Genomic DNA, 25,729 nt, shown 5'->3' with positions numbered 1-25,729 from the left:
GGAGATTGCTCTATTGCTCAACCAAGCTTTTATTGTAACAACAACTAAAGCAAGGGAACATTTAACACACCACACCAAGACAACCAGTACCAGCCCATAGGCCTCAGGTCCCCAGCACCCCCCCTGGCCCACGGTCCGACAGAAAATGAAAATAAAAACAAATTAAAACACGGCCACGGCTCGGCAACAATAAACACAACACAACCATAATGAAACAGAACGCAAATAAACACGAAAACACACACAAAAAGGCCCTGAAATGGCCCGAAGCAATCCCATTTCCCATAAGGCCTAGCGGCCTGGTCCACAGTCACTGGGGCAGCGGCCCCTAGCGCCCCTAGCGACCCCCGCGGTTGCTACAGTATTTAGTATTAAGAACTTGAAAACAGAGTAGATTAATAAATGTGCAATCAATTTGTGATTAATCGAGACTTAACTATGGACAATCATTCAAATAATTGCGAATAAATACTTTAATCAATTGACAGCCCTATTTAAAAGTTGTATGCTGTATGCTCTGATTCTGATCTGGGAAACATTAAAGACATTCATAGCCAGTCTGCTCGTCTTGTCTCTTTATTCATTCTGACAGTTTAACATGATCCTGTACATCTTTGAAAAATTTCATCATGTAGAATTAAGATCAAAACATTCAAAATCTATAAAAACTTTCAGATTTATTTAACGTTTTCATCAAACATGACATGATTTCATTGACTCAAACTTTGTTATAGATGCAAATTTCAACATTTTTTTATTTTGAACCTTGAATATAAATTTCTAAAGCATGTCGTATCAGAGTGAACACCAACAAATATTCAGCTTTAAAATTCTCAGCATGGAAAGTCAACATGACCTTAAACATGACGATCGCACAACTCTACCAAAGGAAATTTAACATGCTCAGTCAACCAAAAAAACATTTATAAGACTTTCAACAAAAAAAAAAAAAGAAAAAACAAAACAGATCACATGTCACTAGCTTAACCTGGTTAAAATTGATTTCTTCCAGTGTAATGTTTGTCTCTCAATTAAAACCATAGATGCAACAGAAAATTGCAAATGTGACACAAGGACAACTTTAATGTTTTCTCATCAAAATAATCATGAAACATTCATGATTATTGTGATCATAACAGTATTTACAGCGATTGGATCAGGACAAACTGATAAAGTAAAATACCTCTGTGCTCTGATGGTTTTACCTCTCTTACTTGATATACAGTATCATGATGTTTAGAGAGTTCTTTGAGATAAATGTTCATGGAGCAATGATACATGAACGAATGTACTTTTGATCATTTCTACTGAATGCTCAAATTTCTCCACATCACACTTCATTTTCAGAACACAGTCATGATTACTTCAGCAGGTGGAGTACATTAGAGTTCCACCTGATCATATTTTGGATTTTGACAATGTGCTGGACAGAAACATGACTCCAGTTTGGTGTGAATTCAAGTAACATGTTTATATGTATGTGTCCTGATCAGGTTTTTTTGCCACCGAGTCCGAGTTCGATCCCTATCAATTTGAGTATCTGCCAATTCCGAGTCCCTATCCGATTCTTTTTGAATATAGTAAAATATATACATTATCTATAAAAAAAAAAAAAACCAAAAAACTTATGAAAAGTTCTCCTTTTTTATTTTCTTAACGTCAATTCAAAAGAACACAGAAGTATGTTGCACATATTGCCGTCGCTCTGTTATTACATCTTTTTGTAGCAAGAAAATCTAAATACATCTCATTTAACCCATTAAAGCTGGGCACGCATTACTGCTTTCGTGTGCAGCAGTGGCCGTAGATACACACACACACATATATATATATATATATATATATATATATATATATATATATATATATATATATATATATATATATATATATATATATGTGTGTGTCTGTGTGTGTGTGTGTGTATTTTTTTCCTCAAGTGTAAGTGATGGTGATTAAATATCTGAGGAGTAAATGAAATTAATTTTATGTCATGTGAGTTAAAAGATAAAGATAGTTTACAAAATATGAAGCTGTTGCTGAAAAGTCTCACTTGACATTGACATTAAATGACTTTTTCAGGCTTTCTTCTGCCTGCTGAGATGTGATCTCTCTCCAAGTTTCAGGAATGTCAGCAGGCTCTGCATTATATTCTTTGGCAAAGTCATCATTGTACTTGGTCATGATGTATTTCCAGTAGTCTGAAGCCTCAAGACTTCCATCTGAAAAAATATCCCAGTCAGGGAATATGTCCCTGTAGTTTTTGTATGGATGCCATTCATTCTTTGTTTGACTGCAGCGGAAACGATTTTCACTTTCAACAGAAGATGAGCAGATGTCAGTGGAAAGTTTATCTGTCTTACGCCACCTGTATCTACGCAGACCGTCTGGTCGGTGTAATGAGGCCCTGTGTTGTGCATGAGCTTCTCCTCCAGCCTCACAGGGAACAGCACAGAATGGACACTGTTTGCCACATCCGATCACTCTCTTGAAAAGCTCACCACCAGGCTGAATGTGGAGATACTGTAGTTTGTCTTCAAAGGAGGTTTTGTGGAACCTCTCTGTCAGGGTCTTTTTCAACTCCTTCACAGAAATTGTGAGGTAGTGAGCAAACTTGTCCTGGTCAGCATTGTTCAGGATCATAAATGCTCCAAGTGCCTCCTGGGAAATGGTCAGTTTATCACCAAGGTCTTTGCAGATGTCCTCCACAAAGGTTTGCACATTCCCTCTGTTTTGTGTTTTGGCCTTTTCAATGGCTTCATTGATGCGACTGACATTTGTCTCAAGATGTTGATTCTCCAACTCAGATATTTTGGAACTTGAAGGACTTGAAGGTTGCTTCTCAAACTCAGATGTTTTGGAGGAACTTGAAAAATGTTCCTTTATTTTTTTAAGGATCCACTTCTTTACAAAGCTCTGATAGGAGGAAGTGAAGCTCAAATAGTCATCAAAGGCTTGCCTTGAAAGCAAATCCAGTAAAATGTAGTACTGGAAAGAAACTCGTGTGCTGAATTCCTGCTTCTTTAACATTTCATCCACAATAGAAAGACCCAGGTAACGATTGATGAAGTCTTCAACAGCAGGTTTCAAGCATTTGTTGACAAACTCTTCAGCTTTCTTCTGGCACTGATCCCGTTTATGAAACACATCTTTGAAATCAGAACAAAACTTGGCCTTGTATTTATTTAGACACCTGTAAGGATCGTTTTCTTCTAGGAAATCTTCGTGCATTTTCTGAAACTTTCTGGCTGTAAATCCACAGATGTGCAGTTTCAGAGAAACTTCAAAGTGTGTGTCTTCCTTAAGATCTTGATTCTGTTCCAGATGCTGGTCGATGGTCTTGAGTACCTCTTCGATGTAATTGTTGTGGTAATTGCTTTTTTGACTTTGTTTATTATTCACAAGTTTTTCACAAGTTTTGATGATACAATCAGCATTTTCTTGTGCAGCTTTGGTGTGAGTTTGAACCGGGATCACATTCAAAATTGTATCTGTCATTTTGTTGAAAAATTGCGCAGCTTTATATTTAAAATTCTTCTTCCCACAATCTTCCAGCCTTGTTTTGTTTAGTATTTCATGTGCATAACTTCCCCTGTGAGCAAGATTTACTCGCAAATGGCAAGAAACATTTTCAAACACATTTGTAACATGTTGTTGTTTAAAAGTCAGTTTGCTCACTGTTTCATTCCACATCTTGTTGAATTCCTCATCCAGCTCTTCATCATTCATCTGAACGTTTCTCTTTCGACATTTCTCAATCAGCTCACTTGCTGCTTTTTCAATTTCTTTTGTGTGATTTTCTTTAATTCTGTCAATCTCTGCCATCCCCTGTTTGATGTCCACTGCTGCTTGAAGCTGATCAAGTACAGACCTCTCAGTTTGGTTTCGAAGGCTTCTTGCACTGTTTTCAAACTCTTCTTTGTGTCCAACAACCAGATAGACATGACCATCTGTTTGCTTGAAGTACTGAGTTACGTTGTCAAGTAGTTTTGTCTCCCAGACAGACATCACTGTGACAGCTTCAGTTTTTAACTGACTGTGAAATTGTGTCAAGTCAGATATTTTTGATTGTGCAGCAAGGGTCCCAATATTAGAAATTTTGGTTTCTGCATTTGTGACCCAGTTGTACATTTCTTTTTTGAACTCCCATTCCCATTTGTTGAATTCTGTGCAGAGTCTCATGTAGGCGTCAGCTACGAGGCTGTTTCTGAAGCTGAAGAGAAAGTTTTCATGCTTCACTGCATTCCACAGACTTGTCATCCACTCTTTAAACTCCAACACTTTGTTAACAGGTGAATCTCTGTTTCTCAGGAGCTGGATGATGTTTTTCTTGAGCTCATAAACAGCCTCGCTGTAGCCTGTGTTGACTGGTGCCATTGGAGGATTTCCAGTCCAGAGACCAGGAATGTAGCAGTTCCCAGTGTCAGGATCATACGCCATCACATCAGTGAAGCTCTTGTTCTGCTCTTTCTTTTCCATTTTGGCTGCTGCCTGGGTCATCTCATTCAACTGTTGAAAAAGCAGCTTCCGATCTCGTAAGTTCTTGTCGTGGGCTGAAACATCAGACACGTTCTGGTGAACAAAGTAACATTGTGGCTTTTTGCCCACTTCCTTCATCCGGAGGAAAGCATGCACGACTATCTGGAGGATGTCCTTCATTTCTGTTGAATTCTCCATTGCAATATTGATAATGGTGATGTCGCTCAGCCCCACAACAAGTGTTGCCAGTTCATTGTCATGTTCATAGCTGTTGTCCAGCTGGGTGAGTTCTGGTGACTTCAAGCCTTCAGTGTCAATGATCATCATGAAGTCACACTTGAGCTCTTTTTGGAGCTCTTCATCAATTCTGATGAGCAGCATGAAGGCACCACGAGTGCATCGACCACTGCTGACTGCAAACTGCACTCCAAACATGGTGTTGAGGAGAGTGGACTTTCCTGTGCTCTGAACTCCCAGAACTGTAACAACCAGTATCCTGTTCTTAGAACCCACCAAGTCACTGAGCTGAGAGAGAACATCACTGACCCAGCTCAGAGGGATGTTGGAAGCATCTCCATCTACAAGCTCCAGTGGAAATCCATCAAGTAGCAGCTGTGCACCGAGTTTGGGCAGATGGTTTAACTGCTGATGTGATGGATGTGGTTTCTCAAGAGCCAGTGAAGCTTCGTAGATTTGACCCATTTCACGGAAGAAGTGTTCAGTGCCCAGTGAACTGTTAGAAATCTGTTGGTCAATTTCTTTGATCTCTTCATTGTTCTCAGAGTTCTTGCACTTGTCTTTGTACTGCTCCCTCAGTTCAGACAGTTTTACACGAGACATGTCATCAAGGTTAATTCGCATCCACTTCAGGAAAAAGCCTCTCTCTAAAGTGTTGCTTGATATTGCACTGATAAAGGATGTCATTGCTTTGGAAATGCCAGAAGTGTTTTGTTTCTGTCGCAGCTTTTTTTTCTTTAACTGAAGGTCACTTTTGTACTTCTCAATGTTTTCAGATCCAACTTTTCGAAGTCGAACTTCTTCCTTCTCTAAGGAAGTCAAGTCTTTCCATATCTGGCCTTGCAATGGCAGCTGATCTTCTTTGTACTTCAGGATGTCCCGAATTTCAGCAGTGATGGCATCTGCTTTTTTCTTTCCAGACTGATACTCTGGAGAGTCTTCATCCACCAAGATTCCCAGTTTAAGGGCAACCTCAGCCATCTGCTCAATTCGCATCTTCTTCTTTGTTTTCTCAACTACATGAGTAACTGCTTCTCTCAGACGTTTGACAAAGTCTGCTTCATTGATGTCTGTTGTCTTCAAAATGATGTTTTCATCTGTCAAGGACATTTCAGTTGCTACTTGTTCAAGAGCATCTAGACTGAAGTTCCTGCTCTGGTGGTTTCCCACTAAGAATATCTCTGACTTGCTGTTCAGGTTGGTCAGTAGTTCACACTCAGGGTCGAGATTATCAAAGAAAACAAAGACTGCTGCAGATGTTTGACACAAAAAGGAGAACTGTGTTTGGAAAGAGGCCATGTCTCCTCTGAGGTTAGCTAAAGCCACTGGGTGGCTGAAAATATCAATGTTTTCATTGCCACAAGGAAGGTACCAAGTTATCTCAGTCAGTCCATTGGATATTCTTCGTGGACTGTCTCCACAGTCCATGTTGTGGTGAACAAAGGTGTCATGGTACTGCTGAGAGCTGCTCAGGAGCTTGTTGAGGATCTCTGACTTGGACAAAGAGCACTCACCCAGTCTCACAAAAGAGATCATTGGTAGTTCAGACACAACGATTCTGTCTTCAATGAAACCTTTGGATTCAGAGAGTGATTTGGGTCTGTACTTTTTCACAATGTCTCTCAAAGCCCGCACCATCAATGTGCTCTGATTTTTATCACAATCAGGAAGCAGCAGAGGCACAGAAAACTGACACATGGACATTTTGAGAGCCAATTCCTGCTGCACAAAACCATCAGAGCACAGAAAGAGAGCAGTGATTATGTCGAGGGGGTTCAACATATTGGCTGACTTCAACCTGGAAACCAGATTTTTTAGATTTAACCCAGTTTTCCCTGATACACCACTTTTACTGTCTGATGTATATTTCACATTTCTGGCTGTTACATTCACCATCATCAGTTTCTTTAAAAAATACCATGGGAGGTCTGATTTGCACTTGGCAGGTTGATCATCAGTGGTCTTCTTATCAATCTGAAGTATCTTACTGAGTGATAGTTTCTGTGTGTAGAACTGCTCCAATCCCAGATCCTCCAGAAAGCTCTCCAGGTGGGTCTCTGTGGACATAAATTAAAAGGTCAAAATTTCTGCAAATGTACAAGTAGTTTTCCATTTGAAGACTGACATGTCTCCCAGCAAGAGTATTGAAGCACAGGACTGCCAGTCATGAATTAATTTAACAAAGTAAATTGCTTCACCAGTATGTTCTACTCACCAAACATTAACCGTATTTTATTTATAACCAATGACTATTTTTAAATGAGATTGTTGCCAAAAATATCAATCAAATGGCAAAGAAATAAGATCCAATGATAACATGTTGAAAGTGGATACTGAAATTGAATCAGTTTGATCATTAAACCCCGTTTGAAAAGTACAGACACAGACATCGATGCATCCTGTTTATAAATGCTGCAGAGTTGATCTTTCAGTTCACTGTTTTCGATGTTGCAACTGTGTTCACACTGAAATGTTTTGAGGTTAGTGCATTGACTTTAACCACTTATCTGCTTTTGAAGCAGTGCTGCCTGTTATTTTATGTGGAGGTTTCACAATGGCTTCAAGATGGGAATGAAGATAATTGTCATTTTAAACTTTTTTTCATGAAGTCAAACCTTGTTCATTTTAGCTCAACAGGCTTGATTTTGTTTGTTATTTCAGTCAATAAAGTTTTTGTTAGAGATAAAAAGTAACTCAAATTATAGAACAACTGTATCGGTGGAGCAGAAGTTATAATTTTAACCTGACAAGGTCTTGAAGAGTGAACTCTTGTTTCCAGTGTTGCAGTGGCGGATGGTCAATAGGGGGCGCTCGGGCGCCGCCCTCATCAGTCTGTGGCCAGTCAGTCTACACAATTTTAAGAAAATATAAAACTTTGAGTGTATAATTTCTATGTAAAATATACGTGTAAAATGTTATATTTTCAGCCTTGATGTGCATATAAAAGGCATTACATTGTTTCTTTTTCATAATTTTTCACAGTATTTCTGTATGAATAACACTTCCTGGTTTTGGGGGCACCGGGATACATTTACCAAGAGATACAGTAGGTGGCGGTATGCACCTAAGTTGTTGGTCGCCACCCGCCATTATTCCAAAGAAGGAGAGGAACTGGGGCGCAGGACAAATGGATTCTCAAACTTTTGACTAAAACGTGACTTGAGGCTGCATTTTAATTGGTGCCTTACAAATCGGGTTTGTGGCGCAGCTCTGTGCCACACACACTCCCACTTTTTATTATCAACAATCAGAATCTTTTTATTTCTGTTGTTTGGTTGTGTTTGGACACTGCTGTTGTCACTCATCTGCACTCGTGCATTTTCGGCTCTAACGAAAGTCCACAGTGGCAGAGTAGTTTGAGCCACACTGTTGAGAAGGATGGTTTGTTAAAGTGGAACTGGAATAATGAAAGTTAATTCTGTAAAGTCTCTACAAGTGCACGGTAAGAATAAATGAGTGCAATAAGTGACGGCTGCAATAAGTTTCATTTGTTCGTTCTCCCAGACTGAAGGAACATATATTTCATATGATCTGTTGAGGCATCTGCTTTATAGGATATTTTTGTTGCTAGATTTTTTTTTTATTTATTTATTTTCATTTACAACGGTACTAAATTGTAGTTTTCCTGATTTTTCAGTCAGAGCTCCATGTTTATCTGTCAAATTCATTGGTTGTGTTTGGTTTTCATTCATTGTTAATGAGACTGAGAATCCATTGTTAATTATTTTCGTTTAGTGGTTTAAATTTTCTTCTAGTTCCTGGATAAAATGTTCTTTAGAAGTGAAAGTTTATTGATTTTGATAGGATGTTCTTGCGTTATTATGGCATGTTATATTTGTTGAAAATGATCTCAAAATAACATTGTTGTGTAGTGCAATATTATCACTTATTGCAATAATTTCTGAGACAATTGACTGCACAGAAAATGTTGATATTACTGGATGTGTAAGTAAGCTGGTTACCAATTGTTGCACAGACCAATACAGTGAACAGTGGACCTGTGGATGTGGCAGACACACCATTTCTTCAAAATAAAACAGATGACAATGTTTGATTATATACAGTTTTTCTTTCTTCCTAACTCTGTAACTGCATGGACATTAAAGTGGCTAGGTTTGCAGCATCAACTTGCCTCCAAGGTAATTTGCCCCCCCCCCCCCCCTCAAAAAAAAAAAAAAAAATTGTCACCAGCCGCCACTGCAGTGTTGTGTGAATGTAATCGATTACTCATAAAAATGTGCAGTGTGCAATGAAACAAAAGTGAAATTCATTGAATAGTATATTCATCCAATAAACAAAATACTCCCTGGCATCAAAAGTTTCCTTTAAAACGGGCACTGACAAATGTTATATTTTAGAGTTTGTTTCTTAAAACCATCCCCACATTTTCAAAACTCAAAGCAACGATTTAAAACTGGAAAACAAAAACTTTCTCCCTCCCTGGAAGATCAGACACAATAAGGATGATCTTTCTTCCATAGATATTATATTTATTCAAGATTATACCAATTGATCTTTTTAAAAACACTGTTGGTCACAGCTTTTGTCATGATTTTGGTGTTTCTCCCTCTCCCATGTTTTTTCTTCCTTGTGCTTTTTTTTGTGGAAGGCTGAGTCTGCAGGACCAACTCCTCTGAGCTTCACACCTGAGATCCATTTTCATAAATACCAGTATAAAGACTCCAGCTCTTCCTTCACTCAGTGCCAGATCATCAGTTCACCTCACTTGATTTCATGCAGGCTGTTTAACATCTGTCACTGGATCTCTGTGTGAAACAGATCACCTGCTCCCCGGTTGGGAGACTGGAGGTCAAACTGTGATTCTGGTGACCGACAGGTTAGAGGTGGAGAATGTACCTGAAGCTTCTTGTTTCCGTTCTGTTTGAACTGGCTAGCTTAGCCACAAGTGAACAGGGGTTGGTTGTTTGCTCATGTGATCAGGCTGCAAAGCTTTATGGGAACCGTAGTCAAGACAACGGACTGACAACCGGGTGGTCTTTATTACCGTATTTTCCGCAAAAAAGGCGCATCGGATTAGAAGGCGCACTGTTGGGTTTTGAGCAAATTAGAGACTTTTAGGAATGCCTTATAGTGCGGAAAATACAGTAGTTTACTGCATGTGGTCTTTTTATGTTTGATTAAAGGTGAAGCGCCGTGTTTCATACACATAGTTTTCAATGGATGCAGACCTGTAGACTTCTTTTGAATGTGAGAATCTTGCTGGCTAACAGAGCGGGTGGTGAGTGTGAGATAAGACTCAATGAAGATGCTTTCTCGGGTCTTCTGTTTGACATTTTGCTTCGATGTTACTGTAAAGAAATCTATGAGGATGTGATTTAGGAGAAGAGACTGGAAATGTAGCTGGGAGGCTAACTGTTTGATAGACCACCTGCTGAAGGAGTTAACTGGCGACAGGAGATCCAGTGTTAAAAATAATTGACCTGCAGAGCTGCTGTTTGTCCATTTTCTGAACTGTCTTAATGTAAAATATGTTACACATATTCGGTGATCCATAAACTTTACACAACAAACAAAATATTTCATTTGTATTACCCGTATTCTCTTTGTGAACATTTAAAAAAGAGCATTTGGCTGTACTCTTCATAACTAGACCACACTGGATCAGTCTTTTGCTGTAAGATCTGAACACGGATCGGTAATCTATGTGGTTACATTCTCATCTGAAAAGAGCAGCTCTGACCACGGTCTGCAACCTTGGATACACTGGGATTGTGTACTTCACTGGAAACAAACTGCATTATCATTTCAACCATACACACTATTCACTCTTAGACTATTTATGCATTTGTAGACAATTTGAAAAAGAAGAAAAGACAGAAAACTGCCACAGCTTCTCCACACAGTTGTACCACTGCACATCTTTCCTCAACATGGAAACACAGAGACGCTGTTCTGAGATCAATGTGAAAACAATCCCAACACTGTCCTTCACAGCTGTTGTTTATTTGTGATCAAATATATGTGCTGCTACTCTGACAGTGGGCCACATGCTCATTGTTACTTTTGTTTATTTTGTTAGGACCTGCTCTTTTAACAAGCTCACCATTAACTAGCACAAAGCTGAGGATTGCTTGATCGTGTGACCAAGACGCAAAGCATCATGGGAACTGTAAAAACAATAGCCTAACCAGTTAGTCTTCACCTGCCAGACAACACTACCTGCTGCGGTGAACGAAAAGACGATCAAACTGAAGAGCAAAATTACATCAAATGGACCGGCTAAAAAGTATTCAGTCATTCCATGTAGTGAAAAACTGAACGTGAAGGAGAAAGAAGATACAATGAAAACATAAAAATATACACTTCCTGGTCTACGGACGCAGAACATAGTTTCTGTAACAGTGAGCAGAAACCCCCACTGCCAACAGTTACAAATGAATAAACACAAAAATTACCACAATAAGATGGACTCTTTCACACTTATTTCATACAGCATGTGTCATACTTTAACAGTAGCACATTTTCAGATGTCCATCTAGTTTATTTCACTTTATTAATTCAAAAACGCAACCCTAGTTTTTACACCAAAAAAAGAACTATATATTTCAGAGCATGTTCAATCACATTATATTATGATGCTATTGGAGTTGTACTTTATTCTTCAAAGCAGCCATTTTCCCAAAAAAGAAGAGTGATCTATAAAACTTTAAATACATTTAGGGATTTAAATCAGGATCAGGCTTATTTGGGTTGACTTTACAAATGAAATAGACAGATAGGTGGACTTTAGTGTTGACCACATATTGTGATGCCCCTTCTGGTGAGAATATCAAGCCACAGATTGCATGAAAGTAGAGGTCAAGAGCTTTGTTCATCAGTTGCTCTCATGGTTCTGGAATCTCTCATTGTCAAAATAGAAGCATGAAAAGAGACACCAAAGTCCGAGTTCAAAGGTTAATATCTTTTTGCAGGAGCACTTTCACACTTCCAGACTGACATAATCTTACTCCCCTGATCAAGTCCTTTCCACTGATGTATCATGTTCGGTCCTATGATTCAGTTTGAACAAAGTTATGGCTTTAGCTGTAGCTATGACAAATACAGTCAAATATCCCCTCTTTTCATTTTCACAAATCCCAATAAAGGTTTCACAAAACTTAAACAGTGTTTTTATGAATGCTTAGCGCCTATAGGATGACCTAGGTGAGATTAAAGAAGTCTATGTGTCGTGGATTTAGGTCTGGACCCGGTCCAACGTGGACGTGGTCTAACTGAGAAAAATACAGTCAAATATGGTTCCTTTTTTACGTACAGAAAATGGACAAACAGCAGCTCTGCATGCGATTGTTTCCCCCTAAACTGCTGCATCACAAGTCAACGTCAGCTTTGCGGAAAAACCCTCAAAATATGACAGTTCTAACTGAGAGCAGTGGACCAGCTCTATACCCTCCATAGGGTGCTCGAGGGTTCGTGGGAGTTGGCCAACCAGTCCACATGTGTTTTGTGGACTTGGAGAAGGCGCTCGACCGCGTCCCTCGTGGTGTCTTGTGGGGGGTGCTCCGGAAATACGGAATCCGGGGCCCCTTGTTAAGGGCCGTCCGGTCTTTGTATGACCGGAGTAGGAGTCTGGTCTGCATTGCCAGCAGTAAGTCGGACCCGTTCATGCATGTTGGACTCCAGCAGGGCTGCCCTTTGTCACCGGTTCTGTTCATCATTTTTATGGACAGAATTTCTAGGTGCAGCCAGGGGCCGGAGGGGGTCCGGTTCGGGAACCACAGGATTTCATCTCAGCTTTTTGCAGATGATATTGTCCTGTTGGCTTCATCGAACCCGGACCTACAGCATGCACTGGGGCGGTTCACAGCCGAGTGTGAAGCGATAGGGATGAGGATCAGCACCCCCAAATCCGAGGCCATGGTCCTCGACCCGAAGAAGGTGGCTTGCCCCCTCCAGGTCAGTGGAGAGACTCTGGCCCAAGTGGAGTAGTTTAAGTATCTTGGGGTCTTGTTCACGAGTGGTGGACGGATGGAGCGTGAGACTGACAGGCGGATCGGTGCAGCGGCTGTAGTGATGCGGTCGTTGTATCGGTTCGTTGTGGTGAAGAAGGAGCTGAGCCGAAAGGCGAAGCTCTCAATTTACCAGTCAATCTATGTTCCCACCCTCACCTATGGTCATGAGCTTTGGGTCATGACCGAAAGGACAAGATCCCGGATACAAGCGGCTGGAATGAGCTTCCCCTGTAGGGTCGCTGGGCGCTCCCTTAGAGATAGGGTGAGGATCTCAGTCACCAGGGAGGAGCTCGGAGTAGAGCCGCTACTCCTCCACATCGAGAGGAGCCAGCTGAGGTGGCTCGGACGTCTGGTTAGGATGCCTCCTGGACGCCTCCCTATGGAGGTGTTCTGGGCATGTCCCACCAGGAGGAGACCCCGGGGAAGACCCAGGACACGCTGGAGAGACTATGTCTCGCGTCTGGCCTGGGAACACCTTGGGACTCTCCTAGAATAGCTGGAGGAAGTGTCTGGGGACAGGGAAGTTTGGGCATCCCTGCTGAGACTGCTGCCCCCGCGACCCGACCCGGATAAGCGGTAGAAAATGGATGGATGGATGAATGGAATTAAGAGCAGATGAGTGCCAGGTACGTCTCTCTCAAGATACAATGTGTGGACTGACAGTTACATCACGCAGATCCCCACAGCATCCCAGCTTAACACTCATGACAGTCACTGGAGGAATACACTATGAGGCAATCATCCAGACATATATCACAGACTAAAAATGAAAGGCTAATATTTTAATTACTTGATATTGTAAAATAATGCAGATGTCTTTGCAAAGGGATCATCGTATTTATTTTTGTTTTGTTTTGTTTTGTTTTGTTTACCTGCTGACTCTGACATGGAGGCTGCTTTGCTTTTGGTTCCGCTTTCTGGTGGGTCAACACAACTGTTGGGGTCAGAGTTCAGCCCCTGACTGTCTTCAGGGCTTTTTTGGTCTGGTGAAGAAACGCCTTTAAGCAGAAAAGAAAAACAATTTCAGTATTTCCTCACACTATTGCAACAGGTGTGAGTTTTTGGTTCATGTCATTCTGACAATCGTAGAACTTACTGTCATTTTCAGAAGAGTCTTCTCCCCTCTTCTCAGAAACAAGTGAAGCCTCGGGTGCATCAGCGAGTTCCTTATTAAATGATAAAGAGTTATCATTACTTTACTCATTCACCAAGGTAATACATGTCCAGTAATTTCTTTACCTTTTCCTTGGAACTTTCTATTCTGGCTTCACTCTCAGTCCTCTCACACTCGGTCTGCTTCAAACTATCTGTGACTGAAAGTGACAGAAAAATAAGACATTGGTGTGAAAGAGTGTCCATCCCAATGGCATGAGCAAGTCTCTCTGAAGTGAGAGAGAGTGAAACATCCTCAAAGAAAAAACTTTAAGATGTGCTTCAAGTCCACTCTGAGAAACTGAGGAAAAAACAAACAAAACAAAAAGCTGAACTTAACATTAGATTTTTAGTTTCAGCAGTTAAGGGGAAAGTTAAGGGAAGAATTATTCACTTGCAGAGCTGCTGTTTGTCCCTTTTCTGAACTATGTCTTCATGTAAAATATGTTAAACATATTCGGTGATCCATAAACTTTACCCAACAAACAAAATACTTCATTTGTATTACCCGTATTCTCTTTGTGAACATTTAAAAAAGAGCATTTGGCTGTATTTTTCATAACTCGACCACACTGGACCAGTCTTTTGCTGTAAGATATGAACACGGATTGGTAATCTGTGTGGTTCCATTCTCATCTGAAAAGAGCAGCTCTGACCACGGTCTGCAACCTTGGATACGCTGGGATTGTGTACTTCACTGGAAACAAACTGCATTATCATTTCAACCATACACACTATTCACTCTTAGACTGTGTATGCATTTGTAGACAATTTGAAAAAGAAGAAAAGACAAAAAACTGCCACAGCTTCTCCACACAGTTGTACCACTGCACATCTTTCCTCAACATGGAAACACAGAGACGCTGTTCTGAGATCAATGTGAAAAAAATCCCAACACTGTCCTTCACAGCTGTTGTTTATTTGTGATCAAATATATGCGCTGCTACTCTGACAGTGGGCCACATGCTCATTGTTACTTTTGTTTATTTTGTTAGGACCTGCTCTTTTAACAAGCTCACCATTAACTAGCACAAAGCTGAGATTGCTTGATCATGTGACCAAGACGCAAAGCATCATGGGAACTGTCAAAACAATGGCCTAACCAGTTCGTCTTCACCTGCCAGACAACACTACCTGCTGCGGTGAACGAAAAGACGATCAAACTGAAGAGCAAAATTACATCAAATGGACTGGCTGAAAAATATTCAGTCATTACCGTACGTGTAGTGAAAAACTGAACGTGAAGGAGAAAGAAGATACAATGAAAACATGAAAACATACACTTCCTGGTCTACGGACGCAGAACATAGTTTCTGTAACAGTGAGCAGAAACCCCCACTGCCAACACTTACAAATGAATAAACACACAAATTACGCATGGACTCTTTCACACTTATTTCATACAGCATGTGTCATACTTTAACAGTAGCACATTTTCAGATGTTCATTTGGTTTATTTTACTTTATTCATTCAAAAACGCAATCCTAGTTTTTACACCAATAAAAGAACTATATATTTCAGAGCATGTTCAATCACATTATATTATGATGCTATTGGAGTTGTACTTTTTTCTTCAAATCAGCCATTTTCCCAAAAAAGAAGAGTGATCTATAAAACTTTAAATTTGGGTTGACTTTACAAATGAAATTGACAGACAGGTGAATTTTAGTGTTGACCACATATTGTGATGCCCCTTCTGGTGAGAATGTCAAGCCACAGACTGCATGAAAGTAGACGTCAAGAGCTTTGTTCATCAGTTGCTCTCATGGTTCTAGAATCTCTCATTGTCAAAATAGAGGCTTGAAAAGAGACGCCAATGTCCGCGTTCAAAACTTAATAACTTTTTGCAGGAGCACTTTCAAACTTCCAGACTGACATGATCTTACTCCCCTGATCAAGTCCTTTCCATTGATGTATCATGTTAGGTCCTATGATTCATTTTGAACAAAGTTATGGCTTTAGCTGTAGCTATGACAAATACAGTCAAATATCCCCTCTTTTCATTTTCACAAATCCAAGAAAGGTTTCACAAAACTTAGTGTTTTTATGAATGCTTAGCGCCTATAGGATGACCGAGGTGAGATTAAAGAAGTCTAGGTGTTGTGGATTTAGATCTGGACCCGGTCCAACATGGTCTAACTGAGGAAAAATACAGTCAAATATGGCTCCTTTTTTATGTACAGAAAATGGACAAACAGCGGCTCTGCATGCGATTGTTTCCCCCTAAACTGCCGCATCAGAAGTCAACGTCAGCTTTGTGAAAAAACCCTCAAAATCTGACAGTTCCAATTAAGACCAGATCAGTGCCAGGTGCATCTCTCTCAGAATACAATGTGTGGAGAGACAGTTACATGACGCAGATCCCCACAGCATCCCAGCTTAACAGTGTGTTTCCACCGGACGTGTTTAACACGACTGCATTCGCGCAACAAATGACACCGCGCCACGCTAGACGCACAAGTTTTGTCGCTGGTGTGTGAATTCAAATATGCAACACAGAACATCCTGCAGAAACATCACAGCCCTCCTCATCGCCGTCTCCTGCACAGCAGCAGTGGGCAGGATTCTTCTGTTTGTCCCACAGTCCTGTGTGCACCCCGCTGTCTGTCTGTCTGTGTGCGTGCGCGCGTATACTGACCTCTGGTGCGGTTTTTGTTCTTTTTTGTTTTTATGACTGTTTTTACTGTTCAGCACTTTGCGTGGTTTTTATGAATATGAGAAGTGCTTTTACAAATAAAGATTGAGATTGAGATGGCTCCGACTGCCACAATCGCTGCTGTATTTGTCATAGAGGAGTCAGCTCCGGCTGCGGCCGAGGTGCCGGCATCGCTTCTGGATGCACGCTGCCCTACGGAGGCGGTCTGAGCTCGGTGAGTTCCACTGTCTTCTGCAGGAGCTGCGCCTGGACGGCAGGTTCCAGCGCTACTTCAGACTGACGCTGTGTTTCCACCAGAAGCGGTGAACAAATGAGATTGTGCTCACCGCAAGCCGCTCACCTTGGCATCATGCCAACTGTTCTGCGTGGTCGGAGCCCTGCTGCCCTACGTCAGCACATCCGAAGACCTCCACGCTGATAGGCTGTCCTGGCGCGAATTCGCTTGAAAAGTTCAATTATTTCAACTCGAGCGACAAGCGTGGAGTGATGAAGCGGCGGGCTTAGAGTGCCGATCGTCGAGCGAAAACACACGCTTAACACTCATGACAGTCACTGGAGGAATACACTATGAGGCAATCATCCGGAAATATATCACTGATTAAAAATGAAAGGCTAATATTTTAATTACTTGATATTGTAAAATAATGCAGATTTCATTGCAAAAAGATCATCGTATTTTTATTTGTTTTATTTCATTTTTTTTTTTTTTTTTTTTTACTGACCTGCTGACTCTGACATGGAGGCTGCTTTGCTTTGGGTTCCACTTTCTGGTGGGTGAACACAACTGTTGGGGTCAGAGTTCAGACCCTGACTGTCTTCAGGGCTTTTTTGGTCTGGTGAAGAAACATCTTTAAGTTGAAAAGAAAAACAACTTTCAGTATTTCCTCACACTATTGCAACAGGTGCGAATTTTTGGTTCATGTCATTCTGACAATCGTAGAACTTACTGTCATTTTCAGAAGAGTCTTCTCCCCTCTTCTCAGAAACAAGTGAAGCCTCGGGTGCATCAGCGAGTTCCTTATTAAATGATAAAGAGTTATCATTACTCTATTAATTTACCATGGTCTTAAATGTCCAGTAATTTGTTTACCTTTTTCTCTGAACGTTTCAGTCTGGCTTCACCCTCAGTCGTCTCACACTCGGTCTGGTTCAAACCTTCTCTGGCTGAAGGAGACGGATAAAAAAATACATGAGTGTGAAAGAGTGTCCATCCACATGTTATGAGCAAGTCTCTCTGAAGTGAGAGAGAGTGAAACATCCTCAAATATAGAATGTTAAGATGTGCTTGAAGTCCAGCCACTCTGAGAAACTGAGAAAAAAAAAACAAACAAAACAAAAAGCTGAAATTAATATTAGATTTTTAGCTTCCGATTCAGCAGTTAAGGGGAATGTTAAGGGAACAATTATTCACTTGCAGAGCTGCTGTTTGTCCCTTTTCTGAACTATTTCTTAATGTAAAACATGTTCAACATTTTCGGTGATCCATAAACTTTACACAACAAACTAAATATTTCATTTGTATTACCCGTATTCTCTTTGTGAACATTTAAAAAAGAGCATTTGGCTGTACGTGAAAGCTACACTAAGGAACTTTCAGTTTTCGTTGATTTTGGCGGCGCCAGTGGACTAAAGCATTAGTGTTTTCCCTGACCGAATACTACAGTTCCCATGAGGAATAGTGCGTGGCGTCGCAAATTGCTGCTCCCGGTGGCATGCTGTCGGACTGAACTCGCCTTCATTTGTTTCCAGTGGCTGTGTGAAGGATGGATAGCGACAAGGTAATGAATCTAAATGAATCTAATGGTGGCTAAACAATGTTATATCGTGATGTGATGCATGCCGTAAAGCAGTTCGCACATTTGGAGCTTTTTAGAGTGCAGGGTTCCTACCACCCTCCTCACAGCTGCTTAGTCCAAATGAAAGCAATACTGACGCCCTCAGCCCGTGACAGAGGGGTCATTTAACTAGTTATAAGTCGAAGTATCATCACAAAAGATATTAAAATATTTTATTAAGGTTGAAAAGTTCCTTAGTGCAGGTTTAAGGGATCATGGTATCTTTTTTTTTTTTTTACTGACCTGCTGACTCTGACATGGAGGCTGCTTTGCTTTGGGTTCCACTTTCTGGTGGGTGAACACAACTGTTGGGGTCAGAGTTCAGCTCCTGACTGTCTTCAGGGCTTTTTTGGTCTGGTGAAGAAACATCTTTAAGTTGAAAAGAAAAACAACTTTCAGTGTTTCCTCATACTATTGCAACAGGTGTGAATTTTTGGTTCATGTCATTCTGACAATCTTAGAACTTACTGTCATTTTCAGAAGAGTCTTCTCCCCTCATCTCAGAAGTAGGTGAATCCTCGGGTGCATCAGCGAGTTCCTTATTAAATGATAAAGAGTTATCATTACTCTATTAATTTACCATGGTCTTAAATGTCCAGTAATTTGTTTACCTTTTTCTCTGAACGTTTCAGTCTGGCTTCACCCTCAGTCGTCTCACACTCGGTCTGGTTCAAACCTTCTCTGGCTGAAGGAGACGGATAAAAAAATACATGAGTGTGAAAGAGTGTCCATCCACATGTCATCAGCAAATCACTTCTCTGAAGTGAGAGAGAGTGAAACATCCTCAAATATAGAATGTTAAGATGTGCTTGAAGTCCAGCCACTCTGAGAAACTGAGAAAAACACAAATCACAAAAATCTATGTGGTTACATTCTCATCTGAAAAGAGCAGCTCTAACCACGGTCTGCAACCTTGGATAAACTGGGATTTTGAACTTCTCTGGGAACAAATTTCATTATCATTTCAGCCATATGCACTATTTTGTCTTAGAGTACATAAACGTTCATAGACGATTTGAAAAAGAAGAAAAGACAGAAAACTGCAACAGCTTCTCCAAATAGTTGTACCACTGCACGTCTTTCCTCACCATGGAAACACAGAGACGCTGTTCTGAGATCAATGTGAAAACAATCCCAACACTGTCCTTCACAGCTTTTGTTCATTTGTGACCAAATATATGCCCTACAACTCTTGCACTGGGTCTCACGCTCATTTCTTTCACTTATTTTCTTACTGCTGGCTCTTTTAACAAGCTCATCATTAATTAAAGCCGCAAGCGGCATTGGACGGGACCTCGCCCTCTGGCAAGGTGGCCTGACTGAGGTCGTCCTTGTACCTTGATGACTGAAGTCCAGGTCACTGGGAACCTTGCTCCTCCATAAACAACCATTTTCATGACTTGACCTCATTTCCTGTTGTAAATGGCCTTTTATTTTGAAGGGATTTTGGGCTTTCATTTTGGAAACGTAGTACATGCTTCCACTAACAATGTGTAAACCGAAATTATGAAGCTGCTTTGTTAAAAATGTCATTTTTTGCAAAAATGTGACTTTTATTTTGAAGGGGTGTGAGGCTTTTATTTTGATAGTCATGTGTGCTCCAGTTTAGCAAACACCAATATATCCATCTTGCTCCGTCACAAACATCCATTTACATGACTTGACCTCATTATGTTGTAAATGGGCTTTTATTTTGAAGGAATTATGACCTTCTATTTTAGAAACATAGTACAGGCTTCCACTAACACAGTTTAACACGAAATTATGAAGCTGCTTTGTAAAAATATGTCATTTTTAGCAAAAATGTGACTTTTATTTTGAAGGGGTGTGAGGCTTTTATTTTGATAGTCATGTGTGCTCCACTTTAGCAAACACCAATGTATCCATCTTGCTCCTCAATAACATCGATTTTCATGACTTGATCTCATTTTGTTGTAAATGGGTTTTTATTTTGAAGGAATTTTGACCTTATATTTTGGAAATGTAGTACATGCTTCCACTAATACTGTTTAACCTGAAATTAGGAAGCTGCTTTGTTAAAAATGTCATTTTTTAAAAAAAGTGACTTTTATTTTGAAGGGGTGTGAGGCTTTTATTTTGATAGTCATGTGTGCTCCACTTTAACAAACACCAATATATCCATCTTGCTCCTCAACAAACATCCATTTTCAAGACTTGACCTAATTTTCTGTTGTAAATGGGCTTTTATTTTGAAGGAATTTTGACCTTGTATTTTGGAAACGTAGTACATGCTTCCACTAATACTGTTTACCCCGAAATTATGAAGCTGTTTTGTTAAAAATGTCATTTTCTGCAAAAATGTGACTTTTAGTTTGTGGGGGTCTGAGGCTTTTATTTTGATAGTCATGTGTGCTCCACCAATATATCAATTTGAGTGTCAGAATAGTGTCTTTCCATACCATTGTGTGTCTGTGCATCAATCTATCCATGCATTCATCCTCATCCATCATCCATACACCTATTAAAGACTGATTTCAGGTGTATGGTGTGTATCAGGTGATATTTCTGCAGGGTGACAGCTGTTTAGATCATTCCAATGTGTTTCAAGTGTTGCTTCCTCAGTGGCTTGCTGCTGCAGGGGCACTGCTGCTTCAGTCATGTGTGATTTGTGGTCACGGAGCGCCATCTACTGTGTAAAGCAGGTACAACATGCAGAATGTTTTACAGCAGCTCTCAGATCAGCCCAGAGGCTCTATGCCCATATATGGCTTAAGTAGGTCACATGATGTTAGAGTGTGACTCGGCAGACAACCAGTTTCTCTTTGGTAAAAACAGCTGGTCTTGGCATTCCCGTTGCCCAAAATGAAAAAAACACCCTCAACTTTGATAGGCATTTTAGTTGTCTTTACATCTGTCAAGTTTTCAGAGCATTCAGACTTATAATTTTGACCATGGAAGCCTTAATTGATGAAGAAGGCGAGATTTTTGAGCAAAAATGTACAATAAAAGTGTGAATGATGGACTTCCTGTTTGATTTAGGTCATGGGTACGAGTAAGTAAGTTGTAGATCTCGATGAGACGAACGCGTGCATATGTTTTTTTTTCTCTGTACGACACTGTGAAGGGTGAAACAGTCCATATTAGTGGTTTTGAGTGAAAAGTGTTTTGAGGCACATTTGATTTGACAGGAAATAGCGGACTTCCTGTTGGATTTAGGTATAGGTATGTCTCTTGGTAAATTGTAGAGCTCGATGAGACGAACTCATCCATGTTGATTTTATTTCTCTGCGACATTCGTGCGGGTTGCACTGTCCATTGTAGTGTTGCAAGTGCGTTTTCAGACTTCAAAATTTAAGGGTTAATAAAATCCACACCCTGAGACTTTTGAAAAAGTTTTGAACAACTTTGTGAGAGACACTTATCCTCTTTTATTTGGCACCACTCTGACATCTCCACGACAAGCGGTCTCGGCGGAGATAATTTTTAAATGAGGAGTCATTTTCGGCTGATTTTCATCAAATTTGACATATAACTTGAAATAGCGGACTTCCTGTTGGATTTAGCATAAAAATATCAGATCTTTTTTTGTAGATCTCAAGGAGACGAACGCATGAGAGTTGGTTTGATTTCTCTGCGACATTCCTGCGAGTTACGGTGGGCTTTTTTCACGTTTCTAGGTGGCGCTAGAGAGCGGATATTTTTCAATTGGATAAAATGTTTCGCCGGTCCAGAGGTGTCTGCCAAATTTGGTGAGTTTTTGAGCATGTTTAGGGGGTCAAAACTGCGTTTAAAGACGGTGTCAGTATAATAATAATAAGAAACGAACGAAGAACAATAGAGGCCTTGCCCTCAGGCAAGGTGGCCTCAGTTGAGGCCACCTCGCCCTCGGGCTCGGTCCCTAATAATAAGAAACGAACGAAGAACAATAGAGGCCTTGCCCTCAGGCAAGGTGGCCTCAGTTGAGGCCACCTCGCCCTCGGGCTCGGTCCCTAACTAGAATTTGGCACTCAGTGAGCGCAGACCTCCGCCACAGGTCAAATCAGTCACCAAGCCACGCCGCATGCCGCACGTCCCCTGTCGGCGGGACTGCCCAACTATCTGAAAGACTGCCCTATCTCTCAATGATAAAGAATCCTTTAAAAAATTCCTGGTTCCAGACAGTGATCCGGATCATCACCAAAATTTAATCGATTCTAAGTTAGCCCAAGACCCACCTTTCCACAAAGTTTAATTGCAATCCGTCCATTACTTTTTCCATAATGTTGCTAACCGACCAACCAACCAACAAACCGACATGATTCCATAACCTCCTGGCAGAGGTAACTATGCACAAATCCGAGATTGCTTGATCATGTGACCAAAGCACAAAGCATTATGGGAACTGTCAAAATGATGGCCTAAGCGGTTAGTCTTTGCTTGCCAGACAGCACTACCTGCTACAGTGAACGAAAAGACGATCAAACCGAAGAGCAAAATTACATCAAATGGACCGACTGAAAAATATTCCGTATAGTGAAAAACTGAACGTGAAGGAGAATGAAGATAGGATGAATCCATCAAAACATACACTTCCTGGTCTACGGACGCAGAACATAGTTTCTGTGACAGTGAGCACGAACCCCCACTGCCAACACTTACAAATGAATAAACACACCAATTACCACAATACGATGGACTCTTTAACACTTATTTCATACAACATGTGTCATACTTTAACAGTAGCTCATTTTGAGATGTTTATTTGGTTTATTTTACTTTATTCATTCATAAACACAATCCTAGTTTTTACACCAAAAAAAGAACTATATATTTCAGAGCATGTTCAATCACATTATATGATGTTACTATTGGAGTTGTACTTTTTTCTTCAAAGCAGCAATTTTCCCAAAAAAGAAGAGTGATCCATAAAACCTTCAATACATTTAGGGTTGAAATCAGGATCAGGCTTATTTGGGTTGACATTACAAATTAAATTGACAGACAGGTGAATTTTAGTGTTGACCACATATTGTGATGCCCCTTCTGGTGAGAATGTCAAGTCACAGATTGTATTAAAGTAGAGGTCAAGAGCTTTGTTCATCAGTTGCTCTCATGGTTCTAGAATCTCTCATTGTCAAAATAGAAGCTTGAAAAGAGACACCAAAGTCCGAGTTCAAAACTTAATATCTTTTTGCAGGAGCACTTTCAAACTTCCAGACTGACATGATCTTACTCCCCTTGTGGCAGAACGAGTGGTGGGATGGACAGAAAGCAAACCAAAGACAACGCCACCTGGGGACTTGCACCAGGATCTCAAAAAAAAAGAAAAGAAAAAAAAATTCCCCAAAAAGAAACCAAAGACCTGCAGGTTCCAATAATCCACTGGAACCAAGGACGTGATTCCAAATTAAAACACTCTTTATTAAATCCTAAAAGTTAAAAGCAGCAGACTAACTCAAAATTAACTAGGGGTTGAGGCCTGTGAAACTAGCATCATCGCCCCCTGCTGGAATTTCCCTGGAATTACAGCTTTTTTGCACTTCCGCATTATCTTCATGTTTTATGAGCGGAGGTTGGCGTTTGGCTCCTCGTCTGTCCACTCCAGTGTTGCTATGACTCCCTTTTTGCTCATCGAACCTGTCTCTGTGTGTCAGCTCTGGGGTTCAAACGAGACCAACCATGACATTATATCCAAACCTCTCATTCAACAAGTCGACATTCAGTCAAAGCCCAACGTATTAGACATCTCTCGTATTCAGGTTTGCAAGCAGAGGGGGTTGTGATTGTGAGATAAGGCTCAATGAAGATACTTCCTCTGGGTCTTTTTTTTTTTGACATTCTGCTTTGATTTTACTGTAAAAGAATATATGAGGGTGTGATTTAGGAGAAGAGACTTGAGCTGTAGCTGGCAGGCTGACTATTTTGGAGACCACGAAGGAATTCAGGCATGAGAAACAGAAGTCGAACAGACCTCTGTTGAAAACACTTTGGACACCCCTGCTGTCATCCAACATACTTGACTTACTTGTTTCAGCTGTTGTCGTGGCCGGCCTGCTTTGTCTTCCATCTCTCAGCTGTGCAGAAACATGGAGGGAGTAACACACTGCTGGCTTCAGGTTGCTGAGTGTTACACTGATGGTGTCTGTGGTCACTTGTTGATCAGTCTCTCCCTCGGTGGAACAGGTCACAGTAAAACTCTCCACTTCATCAGCAGGAGTGTCCCACTGCAGAGACAGTGACTCACTGCTGATGTTAGAGACTGTTATCTTGACTGGACGGATCCGCTCTGAGACAATAACAGAGAAATATTTCACAGATTAAAAATAAAACAGTGTCATGTTTTTACCCATCCAAATTTTAAAATAATGAAATTGCAATGTGGGGTGATGTGGCTGTTTGTTCTGTACTCCTGTAACTTACTGTCATATCGAGAAGAGTCTTTTTTATTCTTCTCAGGACCAAATGCACTACAAGGTGCATCAGAGGAATCCTTGTTCAAGACAAACAAACAAAAAACATCACTACTTGAACTATTCTTTCACCACAGCAGTTAAGGTCTGATAGGATTCTGTTTCCTTCTACTTTTCTTACCTTGTCCTCTGAACTTTCCATCCTGGCTTCACTCTCAGTCCTCTCACACTCGGGCTGGATCAAACTGCCTCTGACTGAAGTAACAGAAAAAAAGACATTCAGTGTGAAGAAGTGTCCATCCCATGACTTGAGAAAGTCTCACTGAAGTGAGAGAGTCAAACATCGTCACATAGAGAGTGATCAGATGAGAAGCATACATAGATAATGCTTCAAGTCCAGCCACTCTGAGAAACAGAATAAAATCCTAAAAATCTGTCACTTTTAATGAAGATCACAGTAGTGCCAGGTACAATGGCTTAAGAGACAGATACATTACACAAAGCAACTCAGCTTCACACAGGAAATTTACTAAAGGCCAACATTATGAAATTCACATTTTCAAGTTTGATTGTTTAATTATTGAGCACTGTGAAATCTTACAGTTTTCAGAAGAGTCTTTTTCCCTCATCTCAGGACCAGTTGAAGCCCCCGGTGCTTCAGAGAGCTCCTTATTAAATGAGAAAAAGTGAATCATTACTTTAAATCTGAATTTGATATGGCATTAAATTATTCCTGATACAGTTATGTTCGGCAGTAGTTTGCTTACCTCTTCCTCTGAGCTTTCCATCCTGGCTTCACTCTCAGTCCTCTCACACTTGGGCTGGATCAAACTACCGCTGACTGAAAGTCACAGGAAAAAATAAAACACATTCAGTGTGACAAAGCACACATCCACATGGCAACTGAAGTCAAGATTGAATAAGTAGAACGTCAAGAGTGGAAGAAAATCTGTCGTTTAATGTTTTGTTTTTTGTTTTTTTTTTTAAGTAATAAAACTGTAACCTATGAGCTTGAATTGTCCATGGTAAAGTAGCTCCTTCTTGTCTGC

General features: G+C 40.5%; 1 protein-coding gene across 11 annotated transcripts; it reads right to left on the bottom strand.

Annotated features, from left to right (window-relative positions):
• Positions 1–25,729, bottom strand: LOC115385751 (interferon-induced very large GTPase 1-like). 11 transcript variants are annotated; one of them, XM_030087816.1, is made up of 16 exons: positions 25,684–25,729; positions 25,448–25,521; positions 25,282–25,348; positions 24,862–24,935; positions 24,691–24,760; positions 24,296–24,556; positions 18,942–19,015; positions 18,799–18,868; positions 18,574–18,699; positions 17,586–17,659; positions 17,443–17,512; positions 17,218–17,343; positions 13,926–13,999; positions 13,783–13,852; positions 13,559–13,684; positions 1–6,773 (listed from the first exon to the last, which is right to left on the bottom strand). In XM_030087816.1, exons 2-16 carry the CDS (start codon positions 25,466–25,468, stop codon positions 2,050–2,052), a joined length of 6,027 nt encoding a protein of 2,008 aa, XP_029943676.1. In that variant the 5' UTR covers positions 25,469–25,521; positions 25,684–25,729; the 3' UTR covers positions 1–2,049. The 11 variants fall into 11 exon arrangements, with proteins under 11 accessions (XP_029943676.1, XP_029943678.1, XP_029943677.1 ...); XM_030087818.1 differs by having other exon boundaries at positions 13,559–13,669; XM_030087817.1 differs by having other exon boundaries at positions 17,218–17,328.

Source organism: Salarias fasciatus, unplaced genomic scaffold (assembly GCF_902148845.1).
Source record: "Salarias fasciatus unplaced genomic scaffold, fSalaFa1.1, whole genome shotgun sequence".
Taxonomy (NCBI): domain Eukaryota; kingdom Metazoa; phylum Chordata; class Actinopteri; order Blenniiformes; family Blenniidae; genus Salarias; species Salarias fasciatus.
This window is presented reverse-complemented; position numbering and strand designations above follow the sequence as displayed.